Here is a 16182-nt window from a genome sequence, read left to right on the forward strand (position 1 = left end):
CAAGTCTTGATTTCCAATGTGCTGAAATTTTGGCCGATTTTCCTTTCTTCATCGCGAGATGGGCTAGTACAGGCGCAAGAGAGTCTCGAGCGGGAGTCAATGGTATTTGAAGCACTAGAAAGGCATCCTATGTCATATGAGGTCATGCGATGAAGAATTTGGCTAGGCAGGTAGAAATATATCTATAGAAGAGAAGTATCGGTGAGTATAAGTAGACGTTAAAATAAGAGACGCTCAGCGCATGCGATGAGAAGTGAAGCTTTCGACGGCCCCACGTGGCGGTGCAAGCAAGGTGCGCCACATTTATTAGTCGACCGAGCAACGCAATTTCGCGGTGTAAATACATACCTACCTACAATGCAATATATGCATGAACAATGCCCAATTTGTGTCTTCTTGATCAACCCCATCTACCCTACGGAACAAGAATTTGAAGCCGAAAACAGTACCAGCCAAACAACTTCACGACCCTGAGTCATAGGTACGCAATGGCTACCGACTTTCAGTCCTCCCTATCCGCCAGCATGCGACAGAGCATGGCCCCCGTCGGCCCCTCTGTCGCAAACCAGCTGCCCAACATCAACTTTGGCTTCGATGACCTGCGCGATCGCATGGCAAAGTTCACAGCCCGATTCGATGCGTTCATTGAAGAGGGCCGTAAGCGCGTCCTCGAAGAGCGCAACCAGTTCCGCATGAACGTCGCTGAGCTTCAAGGTATGCTCTAAGCCGCTGGCGCATAAGATATCTACTAACCACAATATCAGAGGATCAACGTATGAAGAAGCGAGACATCGAGATCATTCAAGTCAAGACCTCGACGCACCAACAAACAATCGAGAAGGAAGAGGCGGAAACGCGCGAGATGGAGAGCGCTATTAACTCCCTCGCTGCCCAGCGCGATAACCACCTCGCAACCCGCAACAGTCTCAAGGCTGAAATCGCACAAACACAAGCCGAGATCGAAGCCCGACTTGCCGCGCAGCGCGAATACGCTCAACAGCAACAAGCACAGTCTCGTTTCAACGTCCCCGAGTTGGACTTTTGGATCACCAACCTATGCCTCAAGATTGAAGGTGCTGGCCACGACGATCGTCTCAAGTTTGTGTACACGCATATTGACGAGAAGGACTGGGAACGCGAGGCTTGGTTTGAACTTGTTACAAGCTCGCGCGATTACGATGTGAAGCACTGCAGACCCAAGATTGAGCGGGAGAAGGTTGAGAGGGTGCTGGACAAGCTGAATGAGTCGAGGGAATTGGTTGTTCTGCTGAAGGGGATGAGAGAGCTGTTTGTGGAGGCTATGAAGACCTGAAGCGCTGATTGATGTATTATGCTGCGACGACCGTTTATGTGCGATAACGCTGTTTTTAAGAACGATAATTATACCTTGGATGATTGTTTTTGTTTGAAATAACCTTTGAGTTTATCTTTGAGATATCCTGGGTGTCTGTTCAAGTGGCCTCCTAGATAGTAATTAAATCCACCAACACGATCGGTTGAAAATCATAAATTCAAATAGACTATCATGTTGAAACCTCCTTCTCAAAGCACCGATAACCATGTCGTTTTAATAACATTTTTGCTGTTTATTGGGTATCATGATTTGCATCAGCCCAAACCAAACCGCGACCCGCGTCTCCCCGCCATGATCAATTATTAACCTCCACCCTTCACTTCCCTCTCTTCATACACCATATCAAAAACCCACCAACCATCACCATGCCTGAACCAGATAAGCACGCTGCTGCGCAACAAGCCGTAGATATTCTCCATGAGATCTCTACTATCCTAGTACGATAGCTCATCCATAAACCAACACGCGTGAAGACCCGACCGCTGACTTGAGATCACAGAACTGTCACCTTGATCGCCGAACTCTATCAATCTGCATCTCGATGATTGAGCGCGGAGTGAACCCAGAGGCTTTAGCGGTACGTAATTGAATTTTATGTGTTTCCGATTTGAAAGAGCGTCTAATATGTGTTTTCGTGCAGCAAGTTATCAAGGAACTCAGACAAGAGGCCCAGCAACCAGCAGCTACGGCAAGACGACGTTGAGTGAGCGGAATGAACTCTATACAGAGGTTTGACACGAATTGAATTTGGAATTATGGAAATATTGTTTCGGTAGGCGTTCATAGGGAAATGCTTTCACTTAACCGGCGCAAAAGACTCTGCCAGAATAGAGATTTTGTTGTACTCATGCCCTAGGTACATACTCAAACAATCATGCTACCATACTTTGTGTCCGTCGAATCTTATTTCAAACCCAAAATCAGCGCAGAATAATAAGCGCCCAAGATGCAAACCACCAACTTAGTCACATCCCTTCGTACACATATAGGCAGTCGGTAGCCTCCAACTGGTATTCTCCCCACCAAGTTAATGCAGTCCCCCAAACGCCTTGCAGTAAAACAACCTAGCCAACCCTTTTGATCTTATATCATGCTATTTTGTGATTGCTCATCGATGTCCAATAAGAATAATTTCGTTTTCGTCTTCTTCGTCATCATCGTCGTCCTCCTCTTCGGCGTCTGAAAGTGTATCGCTAAGATCATCCAGCTCCGAATCTTCGTCATTCTCAGATGCATTGTTGCCACGGTTTCGAATTCTCCAAATTCCAAGGATATCGTCCTCTGACTCTTCATCTGGTGGCAGGTGTGCCATGATCGAGTCGAACCCCATATTGCCAGGGGACACTGATCGTGCAACTCGATCTGGAGCGCGGTATTGAGCCTCAACACCGTGAGACGAATGTCTGCGCCTGTTGCCCACTGTGATAGGTGCTCGGTTCCCACTCACAGATCCAGAAGCATCCCGCCCAGTTTCCACAATTGGTTGCATTTCAGCAGACGGCTGAGATCCTGCACGGTCACCTCCCACAATATTCAGTTCTACCGTATTATATGACCGGCATATGGAACATTTCAGACCCAACCAGTGATATCGAACAGTGCTCTTTCCGGAGCAGTCGTTGCACAGAATAACGGCAGTGGTATCGCGGAACTCCGGTGGCATGGGTTGAGTCTGGATGGCAACATCCAGATTTCGGAACTGGCTCTCCATATTCGTAAGACTCTTGTTGCAGATCGGGCATTTGTATGACACTTTCATATGCTGTTCATAGCACTTCTTATGAATGCTATGACCGCAAGCCATGAAGACCACAGGCCGTGGTGAAGTGAAGAGGTACTCGCCACAGATGGGACAGTCGCAATCTGTTGACCTCTCGATACATTTGTGAGAGCCCTCAATCGAGGTTGAGATGCATGCCCGACAGGTCTACAGCTAGTCAGCAATCATTATCATAGAGGCATGACTGTTCTCACCTTGCAGTGAAAAAAGTCCCTGCCGAGGCCCATGCCTCGACGACAGATACCGCAGTCGTTACAGTGGTAAATGGGTTTACTCTGGCGGTTCTCCCATAAGTGACAAATATCGCAATAGTAGTATGCCGACAACTCGCCGCAGTTGATGCACATGTCCGAGGCCTTCTGTGGTGTTGCACAGAGCATGCAAAGCATGTTCCTCGTCTCTGTACGGATGAGGTTGTGATCCTCGTTCGCATCGTGACAGAAACGACAGGTGTACCATTTCTTACATGTGAAGCATTGGAGCTTGACGTTTCGTTCGTAGTGTTGGCATCCAAGAGGTTGTTCCGTCTCTGGTACTACTTCTAAAGGTTCCACTGGAGTCTCACTTCCATGTCGTTTTGGAGGCTTCACAGGTACATACGTCGGTGCTTTGTCTTCCTCGCTCAAGATGAATATTTCCTCATCCGGTTGGTTCTGCCAGAACTTCAACGGCCTCGATACTGGCGACGACGGTGATTGCGACAGAGGTACATCCAAGCCTTCACCACTCTCGAGGATCTTCTTCACAAGCGGCACTGTCTTGGATGACTTATATCCTTCCAACAGAATATCATGGATTAACCGCGCTTTATCATTTTGGGGTATGTCTTGGGCGTTGATCGAATGGATCCGGGATCGCAGCTCACGCATACCATCGTCTTCCGGAATCCGGCGAGAGCTGAGCGGGCTCAGAGCAATCCCTATATGATCGCGGGGAGGAGTTTCTTGGGACATGATTGGGACTGGTTCGGGTTCTTCAACTCTTGTTTCTTCGGTCGAGACGCTGAGGGGTCTGGTGAGGGGAGACTCGATGATCGGCACCGGTGCCGGCTCAGGTACTGGCAGAGGTACAGGTACAGTTACAGGCGCAGAGACAGGACTATCAGGATGGCCGGAATCGCTCACTGCGTCAGCGTGTTCGGTCGAGTCGCCTCCATCGCCAGTGAAGGTAGATCGCGAGATTTCGGAAAATCGACGAGCCTGACGCAAGACGGGATTGATGAGAAACTCTGAGACGAGGGAAGACATCAAGTTGGTAGGTAGGTTGGAGTGGAGGCTTAAAGTAAGTTGGGAAGAGGGAAAGGCCTAAGCGGCGATCCAAGATACCGTACGGGCGCACTAATAAGATAGAGGAGCTGGTTGTTTGGAACTGTACTGTATTGTACTGTACTGTACTTGCGCCGATACTGATACAGTGGAGGAGAGAGAAGGATGATAGAGAATGGCGCTGAAAGAGGGGATCTGGCAAGGTAGAAGAGAACTGCAATATGGTAATGGTACTGTAGCAGTGAGGAGAAACGGTAACGGCACAGGACCAGGCGCCTCAAAACAACGGAATGACGAGAGACTGGAGAAGCCAGAGACTACGGCGTCTCTAGCTCTGTTCTTCTGACTTTAGACTGGAGTTGGATGACATAAGGCGATTTTGTTCCCCAGTGACATTCAGTGGAGTTTTCCGAATAGCGGATGGTAAACGGAGAATATGCAGTAAGTGCACCGTTTGGAGCGATGAGAAGGGGAAGATAGGGGGCCGTTTTTTAGCATGTGACTGTGGATTGTGGTTCACAGAAGACCTCCAAGCCGATTCTGTTTATGCAATTGCCATTGGATATCATAGATGGACTGTTAGCAACATATTCAATCCCGTCGTTTTGCCAATTCAAAATCGACGGTTTCGCCTTCAGCCGTTGAAACCCAACTAACATGGATTTTTGTCAGTTCCATAAGTATGTAGGTACAAGGCAAAGGTACGCTCCGATTACGGGAACGGATCAAACCGCATGTTGTCGGAACCTCGATCAGACGAGGATTCGGATATATAGGGAATGTAGTGGGGAAATTGAACGACAGAGGCAGAGGATCAGGATCAATGGTGCCAAAGACGGCAAAATACGGTGGAACAAATTGAATTCGGCGGTCAATCTCTTGGTTTTAGGCCATCTGTGTAAGTGAGGCACAGATGAGATCAGGGTATGTTCCGCTGAAGCCGTCAGGCCAGGGAGACCCTTTCTGGACCCTTTGAGATGCCTCCCTCGATATTCTACGATCCTAAAAGAGTTCATAGCCCTGAAACTCAATTGCTGAAGTAGTGTTCAAAGGCTATTCACTCTGAGCTTATTCGTGTCTCATGATTCAGTACAAAAGACAAACAGAGAGAGGCTGTTTTTGCCCAGTAATTCGACGTTCATCAGTCATGACGATCCGTGGGTCCTTGAACGCCTTCGGCTCTGCATGTCTCTCTGCCTCTTCGCTTGCGCAGGGAGGTCGCAGAGATGGACGTCATTAGTAGGAGACAGCTGTCTGCTAATCACTGTCTCACTGTCTGAAGAGGCTGCAATCAGAATCAACGATTTGAAGAAGCATGAGACCTTCGACAAATGAAAGTTTGATCGAGCAAAAGGGTGGAAATCCCAGTGTATTGGTTCTTACTACTCCGTACTTGACATGGAGACAAGAGCGTCTTTTGGATGCTAGTAGTCTATCGTTGATCAAGGTCAATTTGAAACAAGCACTTGCATGAAAGAAGCTTCAGAAACAGAGTCAGATCGAGAAACAGCAAAAAGAAACTGATCACGCTGGGGATCGAACCCAGAATCTTCTGATTCGTAGTCAGACGCCTTGCCATTGGGCCACGCGACCTCGAGTTTTTTTTGTCGTTCTCGCTCACTGACAAGTAGATGTCGCTACCTCACAGAGTCTGGCAGAGAACGGCGCCACTTTTTTGAATTTCATCCCTGGATCCCTGCAGCTGATTGCCCCTAAAACATTCAGTGCAACGCGCTATCGAAAACGGACATGGGAGCTGGAAGGCTGGACTAGGCTGAGGTGGGGGTAGTATCGACTGGTCGGGAGCTCACGCCAAGGGGAGCCGTACGGGAGCAGCTGTTTAGCGTGGGTGACGACTCGCCCGTAGAGCATATGTGGCATTTCAGGGGACAGAAGAGATTCACTGTCGTGTAATATTCTTAGAACCACCTCAAGCCGAACCGGTTCAGTTTCGTTTCTCTGGACTCGGGCATCTCCAGTTCTTTTTTCTCTCTCTATCGTTTTCCCTCTCCTGATTCTTCTTCTTCCTTTTTTTCCTCTTCCGACCTGTGTTTCTCTTCTATGATCACAGGGTTTTAGAAACGGCTCCTTCGCTGAAGCTGGTGTTCCTCCCTTCCAGGTTCCCTTGAGTCTCGACAGCTCGTCCAATCTTTTTTTCCCTTCTCCCTCCTGTCGAGCTTACTTCGCCAACATCAACCCCCTTTGGCCCCCATCAAACATCCATTCTGCAAACATCGCGACTTCTCCTTCGACCCGGTATCTATACGATTGAATAATCATGGCTGCCGACAAGGCTGCCGTCGCCTCAGGCGCTGACCTGGGCGATGGTCTGAGACAGCGTCCTGTCGCTGGACAAGCTAACCTGCAAGTCCCGACTCCTCAGCCTGAGGACAACAAGAAGCTTGTCAAGAAGGTACTGCACCTGTGCATAGAGGAAGTGCCATTGAACAATACTGACCGCATCTCAGGAGTCCTCATTGCTCCAAACACTCGACCAGTGGGAGGTTGTCATTGCCCCGCTGATCTTCACTCTCCTGGCTATCTTCACTCGACTTTACAAGATTGGTATCAGCAATATCGTTACTTGGGATGAAGCTCAGTATGTCGAATTGACTTTCGCCGTCCCGTAAACCTTCTCTAACACCTCGATAGCTTCGGCAAGTTCGGTTCCTACTATATCAAGCATGAATACTACTTCGATGTCCACCCCCCTCTCGGCAAGATGCTCGTCGGTCTCTCTGGAGTCCTGGCTGGCTACAATGGAACATTCGAATTCAAGTCTGGCGAAAAGTACCCCGAGGAAGTCAACTACACCATCATGCGTATCTTCAATGCGGCTTTCGGTATCTTCTGTATTCCCCTTGCCTACTACACTGCCCGTGAGCTCAAGCTTCGACGTCCTGCTGTGTGGCTCGTTACTCTGATGGTTCTTTGCGAGAACTCCTACACCACAATCAGCCGTTTCATCCTGCTCGACTCTATGCTGCTATGCGGTACTGTTGCCACCGTCTTCTGCTGGTCCAAGTTTCACAACCAGCGACACAGCAGCTTCGAGCCTGAGTGGTTCTTCTGGTTGTTCCTGACTGGTCTCAGCATTGGCTGTGTCTGCAGTGTCAAGCTTGTTGGTCTTTTCGTCACTGCTCTTGTCGGTCTTTACACCGTTGAGGACCTCTGGCGAAAGTTCGGTGACACCAAGATGCCTGTTGTAAGTAGTATCATGACTGACATCTGTTCTTGACTAACCACCCATAGACCACTCTTGGTGCCCACGTCATCACCCGTGTTGTTGGCCTCATCGTCATCCCTTTCCTGATCTACCTCCTCTCTTTCGCCCTGCATTTCGCCATTCTCGATCGTTCCGGCCCTGGCGATGCTCAGATGAGCTCCCTCTTCCAGGCTAACCTCAAGGGTACCCAGGTTGGGAAGGACAGCCCTCTCGAGATTGCCATTGGTTCTCGCGCTACCATCAAGAACATGGGTTACGGTGGTGGTCTTCTTCACTCTCACGTTCAGACTTACCCTGAGGGTTCCAAGCAGCAGCAGGTTACTTGCTACCACCACAAGGACACCAACAACGACTGGTTCTTCTACCCCAACCGCCGAGAGGAGGACTACAACCCTGAGGGTGATCTGCGATTCATCGGTGACAACTCCGTCATTCGACTTATCCACGCTCAGACTGGCCGCAACCTACACTCTCATGACATCGCTGCCCCTGTCACCCGAGGCCACAAGGAAGTTTCCAGCTACGGTAACCTGACTGTTGGTGACGACAAGGACCACTGGAAGGTTGAGGTTGTTCGTGATTCTGCTTCTCGTGACCGCAGCAAGATCAGGACTCTTACTACTGCTTTCCGTCTCAAGCACGAGGTCCTGGGCTGCTACCTCCGAGCCGGCAACGTCAACCTTCCTCAGTGGGGTTTCAAGCAGATTGAGGTTACCTGCACCAAGGAGAACAACCCCCGTGACACTTACACTCACTGGAACGTCGAGGCTCACTGGAACGAAAAGCGTAAGTTTTGAAGAGAACGACGCAGACTTGCTCATGCTAATTTTGTCTAGTCCCTCCCGCCGAGGCTGGTGTCTACAAGTCCCCATTCTTCCACGACTTCGTCCATCTGAACGTTGCTATGATGACTTCCAACAACGCTCTGGTTCCCGACCCTGATAAGCAGGATGACCTCGCTTCCAAGTGGTGGCAGTGGCCTTTCCTTCACGTCGGTCTCCGTATGTGCGGTTGGGGTGATGATATCGTCAAGTACTTCCTTCTCGGTAACCCTCTCATCTACTGGGGTTCCACCGCTTCCCTTGGAATTGCTGGTCTTGTCATTGTCTGGTACATCCTTCGATGGCAACGAGGTGTCAACGATCTCAGCGAGAACGAGATTGACCACATTCACTACGCGGCATTGTACCCTCTTGCCGGCTGGTTCCTTCACTACCTTCCCTTTGTTATTATGGCTCGTGTCACTTATGTGCATCACTACTACCCGGCTCTCTACTTCGCCATTCTCAACTTTGGCTTCCTTATTGACTGGTTCACTCGCAACCGCAACAAGACCATCCAGACCATCGTGTATGGCATTCTCTACACCGTCATTATCGGCCTCTACATTTACTTCATCCCCATTTGCTGGGGTATGACTGGCAACCACAAGCAGTACAAGTACATGAAGTGGTTCGACAACTGGCGAGTCACCGACTAAGGGATTGATCAATGTTTTGAGCAATCTCTTTTTTCTGATCACACAGTGATCTAGGCGAGCTGTCTCATGCACCGCCATGCAGACGTGTTTGGTATTATTCGATTTCGAAAACGTGCTGCAAGGATATAGAACTGGGGAACTCATGTAAAAGACGGGCCGCGGGATTTGTTGGGAAATCAAAGCAAGGAATGAAGGAAGAAAAGACGAAACAAGATCAACGGAATAAGGCAGTTACGGATGGATCTTGTTTCGGTAATGCTATGATATTGTCATTTCTGTTGCCCTTAATAAAGGTGGCCTCGGTAAGGCCAGCAATGTATTATGCATTATTGTGTACAATTCATATTGAGCTTTTCATACACTTGTTCGATGATGACGACGTTTGCTGGCTGACTGGGTATCATGATGCGTCGTGTGTCTGTAGGTCATTTGTGTCCTCCTCTTCGCATTGTCCTGGGTTGTTGTCCTCTAACAACAGCCACCTCCCGCTGACTTATTGGCATCTCCAGATAGCTTGACTTGGCGAGTTCCACCAGCGCCTGCACCCTTGACCCCGGATCTTCTGTCGTTAAGATCGTACTTGCCCGCCTGGATGTTGTTGTATATCCTCTCTGCTACCCGCATGAAAGCCTTTTCCACATTCTCGCCACTCTTTGCGCTTGTCTCGACGTATTCCATAACGCCATTACGCTTGGCCCACTCCTCTGCCTCCTCGCGTGTGACCTCACGCTTGTTGTCCTCCTGTTGTGTCAGATCTGCCTTGTTGCCAACCAGGATAACCACAATATCGGGCTCGGCGATCTGTCGTAGATCATTAAGCCAGTCTGTAACATGCTGAAAGGTTTGCTTTCGAGACAGGTCGAAGACCAACAAGGCACCGCTTGCGCCTCGGAAGTAAGATCGAGTGACAGACTTGTACGTCTCCTGACCAGCTGTGTCCCAAAGACTAAGCTTCATATGCTTCTGGGGCGTGTTGGAGTCATCCCGAGGAGGTTCAGGAAGACCGTCGGCTTCTTGGTCCTGGTTATCGGGGTCTGAAGAGTTGGCAGCGCCGACTTTTGAGTGGGGAGGGCCGACGGGGACGATACGGGAGCCGAATTCAACGCCAATGGTGACGTCGTGATGAGGCGAAAAGCGTCCTTCGCAGAGACGAATGGTAAGACTAGACTTGCCGCATCCTGAGTCGCCGATGCAGACGAGTTTGGCGATGTAATCCCACGGTGTGGTCGACATGGGAAGAGACTGAGAAGGCTGATGAGAATTGAAGAAGAGAGGTTCGTTGGAGAAGAGCTGATCGATGGGCTTGGTTTCCTCGAGCTAAAGAGGATGGAGTGAAGCACGTGCAAGCTGTCCTTTGCGGTGGTGCGACGTCAAACCCGAGGTACAAAGTAAGATAAGAGAAGTATCTGATTCGGTGATGCTGGTGTTTCGTGAGCGTGACTTGGTAATGAGAAGGGATGGGTTGTAAGTGGTAGAAATTTAGGGTTGGAGGAAGCTGGGTGGTTTATCTGAGGGAGCTAGAAGCTAAAGGTGGCTCCGGGCGGGCTAAATTCAGACTTAGAGATGGCGATAGTCACGGAATGACGATAAGAGCAAAATAGTGTAAATGAGACAAATACTGTGTTTTTACAGATCATAATTAGTAGAGATACAGTACCAGAAAATATGGCACGCTATGGGGAGGGAACTGGAGAGTAGCACAAGTCAGATGTTGGGGCCTGTGGCTATGGTTTGAGATGCTGAGCAGTCACGAGTTACAGCATTGTACGACTCAAGCAGGCAAGCTAACTCAGTGAAGCAACTCGACGACCAAGCAGATCAGATCAGATCCAGTATCAGTGGAACCTCGAGGGTGCTTTGGCGCTGCACCTCGTGCCTGAAGGGCCCTCTCCGAATGGGGATTAGAGGTTTCTTGGTGGTTATCGGTGACGCAAGGGGAATGGATCGATAACGTCTTGTTAGTTCTTGGGTCTTTGGGTCAGTTGATGTGTTTCGTCTTAGATAAGTATATATAAGTGAATGTATCTATAACTACTATCTTTGAGATTAGAGTCGTTTGATCTGTTTCTTTGACACAGTAAAAGTCATCTGTCGCTGTGTTTGATATCGTATGCAAATTGCCTCCGCGTGAGGACTGAGTGAGACTCAGAGATCTTCAGAGTGTCACAAGACCAAGCGAAGCTTGATTCAACTTGGCAAGTAGCGACGAGTCAAGAGAGTTTCAAAACAATGAAGAAGATGTGAGTGAGATACAGATTACTCGTCAACAAAGACGATCACTATCGCAACTGTTTGGTGGCAATAACATGCAGTCAAAGAATCGTCAACAAAGTGGAGTTGAATGCTAAATAAACGAGAGTGATTGCGTGCATCTTTGAAGGTGCAATACCTCACGTGAAGGTATCTCAACCCGCTCTTTGACTCTAGCCGATACTTGTTAGACATGTCGTGTGCCTCCCGGTCTTCCACATCAACCCCACGGCTGCCTGTGGCGCCTGAGGTGCTCGCGTCTTCAGGTCATTGACCGCCTGCCCAGGTGGCTCTGTCCGTTAAGGTACCTAGGTCCACTAACAGGGGTCTTCCCAGCGGATCTGCCTAGGCACCTCTGGCACTGACTGCACTGACTGCACTGGGGATGGACGCATTCGGTCAGCGACTCATTCGCTGATAAGCCCCGGACCGTCCATCTGCCATCTGCCGCCTCGCCTCATGACCTGGACTGGGTCGGGTACTTCCACGCTCTACCTTAACCTTTTAACAACCAGCCATTCATTCATCTGCATCTCAGCCTTTACTTTTGCCTGGACGACAGTTTTATCTCCTCACCACCTCCGCTTTCCATCTACCAGCCTCCATCATTGCGATCCGGTAATCCAAACAACAGTCGTCTTCTGCGCTTACACGGCGATACCTGTGGTTGCCTATCACCGTATTTACGTCACGTCAGATATCTACATCAACAAGGACTGGTTCCTACATATTTGCCAGCACGTGAGGCGGAAGGAGTCGAGACCGCGCGATGTTTTCGGAGTGTATGTTCTATTATTCCCTACGCCGTCTTGCAAGCAAGCTGACTTTGTTCTCTAGATGCATCGAGGTTCTTAGCCCAGTCACAATCCAGGCTATCGAACTTCGGACAACCCGATAACAACGACAATCCTCCACGACAAACAGAGTGGCCATCTCGCTCCACACGAAATCAGCGCGAAACAGGACGAGGAAATGGACCAAGTAGATCTTTCTTGGGTCGGGGCTATGGAGGAAACCCATATCAACAAACCGGCGCTGGGTCTCGGTTTGGTCAATTAGCTTTCGCATCGCGCATATCAGCTGCCCAGGATGCACCACTATTCCACAGTACTCTGGACGAATTTCGGGAAGAGGACGACGAGGAAGAGAGGGACCGAGAGGCTGCCGATATGTTTGCTCTCCAGAGGTCAAGACGGGTAGCAGCTGCCAGCAAACTCGCCGATAGTGTTGAATCCGACGCCCATAGCCGGGGATCTTTGGAGGACAGCCTGAATCATGACGACCCATATCGAGATATGAGCATGCGCCGCGGTATTCGAAGCAGTTGGAATGGAACAAGAAGCACTCACCGCCCAGGACTTGCGAGAGATACCATAGGAGAAGAAGCCGAAGACGATGCTCGTTCGAGTCTAGACCGAGACAGTAGTCATGGAACCGATGTTAAAGGCAAAATGGTTGACGTTGGACTCGAGTCGCAAGATGATCCAGATGAGGACCCTTCGGCTTCGCTTTTGGGGGGGCAAACTCCACGAGAAAGCAGTCCTCCTGCTTTCCAGCAATTTAAGGGTACGGATACAGAACGAACACCATTTATGGCAAGGCGAGAGTCTACGACAGAAACAGATGCCAGTATACAGCGAGGTGCCCCCCAGGAGGAAGAGCCTATACAAACGACATTCCAATACATCGAGGGTGAGATCTTTCGACATGATCCCTTCTTTGCCTGGATCTTCTTAATCAGTCTTGCTGGCATGCTCTCGACATTCTTCTTGGTGTGGCTTCACACATCACCACGGAAAAGCCCGGTCGGCGATACCATTTACACTACACTACAAAAGTCATTTCATATGCTTGCGGTGGATACGGTGGTGGCTGTGTTTGTATCGTTCATTTGGCTGGCAGCCCTACGATCGTTTGTGCGGCCACTGGTCAGCGTGATCTTGATTGCGGTACCAGTCATTCTGTTCTCCTTTTCGATATACTCCTTTGTGTCGTCTTTCAAAGGCCGATGGCATGGAAGCAGTTTCCAGGATTCCGTCATGAGGTGGGCTTCCATAATCCCTGCAGTCTCTTGCATATTATGGATTTGGCTTGTAGTCCGAGGACGACGCGCTATCCAACAGGCGATCGAGATTCTTCAATTTTCCAGCCGCATTCTGGCCCAGAACTCGGCACTGCTTTTCGTTGGGTTCGGATGTTTGGCTTTGATTGTCGTGTGGACCTGGGCATGGCTCGCTATGTTTACCAGGGTCTTCATGGGCGGTCATTTCAGCAAGTCTATGCTCCGTTTCGTAATTCAGCTTTCTAGCTGGTGGCTTGGGGCCGCGTTCATCTTCCTCTATATGTGGACAGTCTCGGTGATTAATGCTGTTCATCGTGCTACCACGGCCGCAACAGTATCTCAGTGGTACTTTCACCGTAATGCTGGGCCTGCTACGCCTTCGCGCGAGATTGTTTCGGCTGCTCTCAACCATGCCCTCACGACGATTTTTGGCAGTCTCTGCGAATCAACTCTTTTGTCTCTGCTGATTCGAGCACCTCTGATTTTCCTGCCCAGAAAACTCGGAGCTACCGTCACAAATATTGCTTCATTTTGGATCCCCACGCCGGTCATTGCTTTGATGAACCCGCTGACTATTACTTACTCTGCTATACATTCTCAGAATCTTGCTACTTCCGCCAGAGGCCTGGATCAGATGGAGCTTGTATCCCCGACGGTTCCTACGACTACATTGACTCCTCGAGCTTTGCGAAATCGCGGACAGCCTAATGGACTTTTGCCCTATCGACTTGCCAAGCTGTTGCTTGTGGCAACGCGACTTATCATGGCTACTGGTCTCGGTTTTGCTGGTTGGGTAATTACTGCTAAGCAGCTTCGAATTCAGCTGCCAGATGGCGTGGGTGTCCGTGGCTCTGCTTACGCCTATGTCGTGGGTATGATGGCTAGTTTCATTGGATACTCTGTTATGGGCGCAATGGAAGGTATCCTGAGCGGTATCGTTGACGCAGTTTTGATCTGCTACGGCAGCGAAAGACGTATGGAAAGAGGACATGGACGATTTTGTCTCGAGGCAGCATATCTATTTGGAGAGCGCCGAGGAGGCGACACACTGGAGTACGCATGAGTGGTTTCATTTAGCTGGCGCTTTTGGTTCAATAGGTTGGACGGGATAGACCCGTGTAGCAGAGGACTCAGGAATATTCATTTGACTTTTGGGTTAGGGGTGTTTCTGGATGGAAGAAGACAGCTACTAGATTTGAATTTAACGAGTCTTGAAAAGTCATTTGATTGGGTGAGTGAACGTGCTAAGAAGTATTGACTGGAATCTCCAGGTCTAGGCCATGGGTTAGTCGGTGGAGTTGCAGTCATTGATCGATCGATGGTGTTTGTCAAAATGCGCGCCCTTCAGTGGACGAGTCAAAGCCACAGCTGCCAGTGACTGCTCTCTGACTCAACCTTGAGCCCGATTCTGTCAGGCCCAAGACAAGAACGACATGATTCTCGGAGAATCGAAGCAAGAACGATATTGTCCTTTTCTTTGATTTGTCGATGCTCGGTTCAAGCCTTGGTGATACCTGCCTGATATCCATACTACTCCGGCTTTGGCAAGGGTCAAGGAGTTACCATGATCACATATATAAAAGAAACACTACCTACCTAGTCATCACTTGATTACTACTTCTTTTCCATTTATCTTCAAACTATTCATATCTCTCCGTGTATTCTGATCAGGCCATTGGATAAGATTCCATTGTTATGAGTCAACATCACTAGCTCATAGAAAGCCTTACTCTACGCACGCATTCTTGATCATACTCAGCATGTCTCCCGCAGAATCCATAACTATTCTCTGTGCTCCCTATCACCTTGGTATCGAAGATGTTGCCGTCGGTGCTGGACCAAAAGCGCTCCTCCATGCCGGCTTCGTCGACGCAATTCGAAACCTCGGCGTGACTGTCAACGTGCACGAGATCGATCCTATCGATGACTTTGACGGTGATATCAGTCGGCTCTTCGAGGTTTTGCGTCGCACTTCCCTAGGTGTAGCCAATATCGCTCGCTCGGGTGAGTTCCCTATCATTTTGGCTGGTAACTGTTCCACCACTGTCGGTGTTCAAGCCGGTTTAACAGCTGCGCTTGGGGAAATACCTTCTTGTATCTGGTTCGACGCCCACGACGACTTCAACACGCCTGATGTTCTTAAGAGTGGATATCTTGACTCAATGCCTGTTGCCATGATGGCAGGTCTGTGCTGGAAAACCCTCTTGACTAGCATCAAGGGATTCGAGGCCATGGATCTCAAGCAAAACCTTGTGCACTGCGGCATGCGAGATGTGACAGACCTTGAGCGCTCTCGAGTCGAGGAGGCTGGATTCCCCGTCATTTGGGGAGATTTAGATCATCATGTTGACTTTGAGAGTGAGCTTGGCAAGGTCCTTGATGAGAAGAAGTTTGATCAGACTATGGTGCACTTGGATCTTGATGCTCTCGATATTTCTGTCGGTATTGTCAACAAGTTTTCTGCGCATGGTGGATTGCTGGAAGATGATCTGGAGAAATGCTTCAAGATGATCCCGTCAAAGACAAAGCCGGTATCGTTGACGATTGCATCATTTGACCCTTCACAAGATGTACAGGGAACTATTGAACCGGTTGCTATTAAAGGGGTCGTTGCTTTCGTTCAGGGCTTGATTTCACAAGGGTTTCTTAAGAAGACCTCGGATTAAGTAGTAAAGATAGGCCGTATAGGAATGAAACTTGAATCACATCGCATTATCGGATCAGCGTCAATATAATAGCCTTCAAAGTTAGGCATAGTTGAGATT

General features: G+C 49.4%; 7 protein-coding genes and 1 non-coding gene across 8 annotated transcripts; 5 read left to right on the top strand and 3 right to left on the bottom strand.

The window, feature by feature from the left end:
- Positions 1 to 488: 488 nt before the first annotated feature.
- FMAN_00366 (putative kinetochore protein SPC25) lies at positions 489 to 1312 on the top strand (the record flags this gene model as incomplete). Its single annotated transcript, XM_041822208.1, has 2 exons — positions 489 to 714; positions 765 to 1312. The coding sequence occupies 2 exons, from the start codon at positions 489 to 491 to the stop codon at positions 1310 to 1312; spliced, it is 774 nt and encodes a 257-aa protein (XP_041687911.1).
- A 407-nt stretch (positions 1313 to 1719) lies between these two features.
- FMAN_00367 (putative Mitotic-spindle organizing protein 1) lies at positions 1720 to 2057 on the top strand (the record flags this gene model as incomplete). The annotated part of the gene is made up of 3 exons (XM_041822209.1): positions 1720 to 1791; positions 1854 to 1931; positions 1995 to 2057. The coding sequence occupies 3 exons, from the start codon at positions 1720 to 1722 to the stop codon at positions 2055 to 2057; spliced, it is 213 nt and encodes a 70-aa protein (XP_041687912.1).
- Positions 2058 to 2462: 405 nt separating this feature from the next.
- FMAN_00368 (uncharacterized protein) lies at positions 2463 to 4381 on the bottom strand (the record flags this gene model as incomplete). The annotated part of the gene is made up of 2 exons (XM_041822210.1): positions 2463 to 3281; positions 3329 to 4381. 2 exons carry the CDS (start codon positions 4379 to 4381, stop codon positions 2463 to 2465), a joined length of 1872 nt encoding a protein of 623 aa, XP_041687913.1.
- Positions 4382 to 5920: 1539 nt separating this feature from the next.
- On the bottom strand, positions 5921 to 5992 carry tRNA. The gene has a single exon. It is a non-coding gene; the product is annotated as a tRNA-Arg (tRNA).
- A 685-nt stretch (positions 5993 to 6677) lies between these two features.
- On the top strand, positions 6678 to 9105 carry FMAN_00369 (putative dolichyl-phosphate-mannose--protein mannosyltransferase; the record flags this gene model as incomplete). Its single annotated transcript, XM_041822211.1, has 5 exons — positions 6678 to 6812; positions 6868 to 6998; positions 7052 to 7604; positions 7652 to 8411; positions 8462 to 9105. The coding sequence occupies 5 exons, from the start codon at positions 6678 to 6680 to the stop codon at positions 9103 to 9105; spliced, it is 2223 nt and encodes a 740-aa protein (XP_041687914.1).
- A 468-nt stretch (positions 9106 to 9573) lies between these two features.
- FMAN_00370 (uncharacterized protein) lies at positions 9574 to 10338 on the bottom strand (the record flags this gene model as incomplete). The annotated part of the gene is made up of 1 exon (XM_041822213.1): positions 9574 to 10338. One exon carries the CDS (start codon positions 10336 to 10338, stop codon positions 9574 to 9576), a length of 765 nt encoding a protein of 254 aa, XP_041687915.1.
- Positions 10339 to 12124: 1786 nt separating this feature from the next.
- Positions 12125 to 14480, top strand: FMAN_00371 (uncharacterized protein; the record flags this gene model as incomplete). The annotated part of the gene is made up of 2 exons (XM_041822214.1): positions 12125 to 12137; positions 12193 to 14480. The coding sequence occupies 2 exons, from the start codon at positions 12125 to 12127 to the stop codon at positions 14478 to 14480; spliced, it is 2301 nt and encodes a 766-aa protein (XP_041687916.1).
- A 697-nt stretch (positions 14481 to 15177) lies between these two features.
- Positions 15178 to 16083, top strand: FMAN_00372 (uncharacterized protein; the record flags this gene model as incomplete). Its single annotated transcript, XM_041822215.1, has 1 exon — positions 15178 to 16083. The coding sequence occupies one exon, from the start codon at positions 15178 to 15180 to the stop codon at positions 16081 to 16083; it is 906 nt and encodes a 301-aa protein (XP_041687917.1).
- Between the last annotated feature and the right edge of the window lie 99 nt (positions 16084 to 16182).

This window comes from Fusarium mangiferae (assembly GCF_900044065.1).
Source record: "Fusarium mangiferae strain MRC7560 genome assembly, contig: FMAN_scaffold013, whole genome shotgun sequence".
NCBI classification, from domain to species: domain Eukaryota; kingdom Fungi; phylum Ascomycota; class Sordariomycetes; order Hypocreales; family Nectriaceae; genus Fusarium; species Fusarium mangiferae.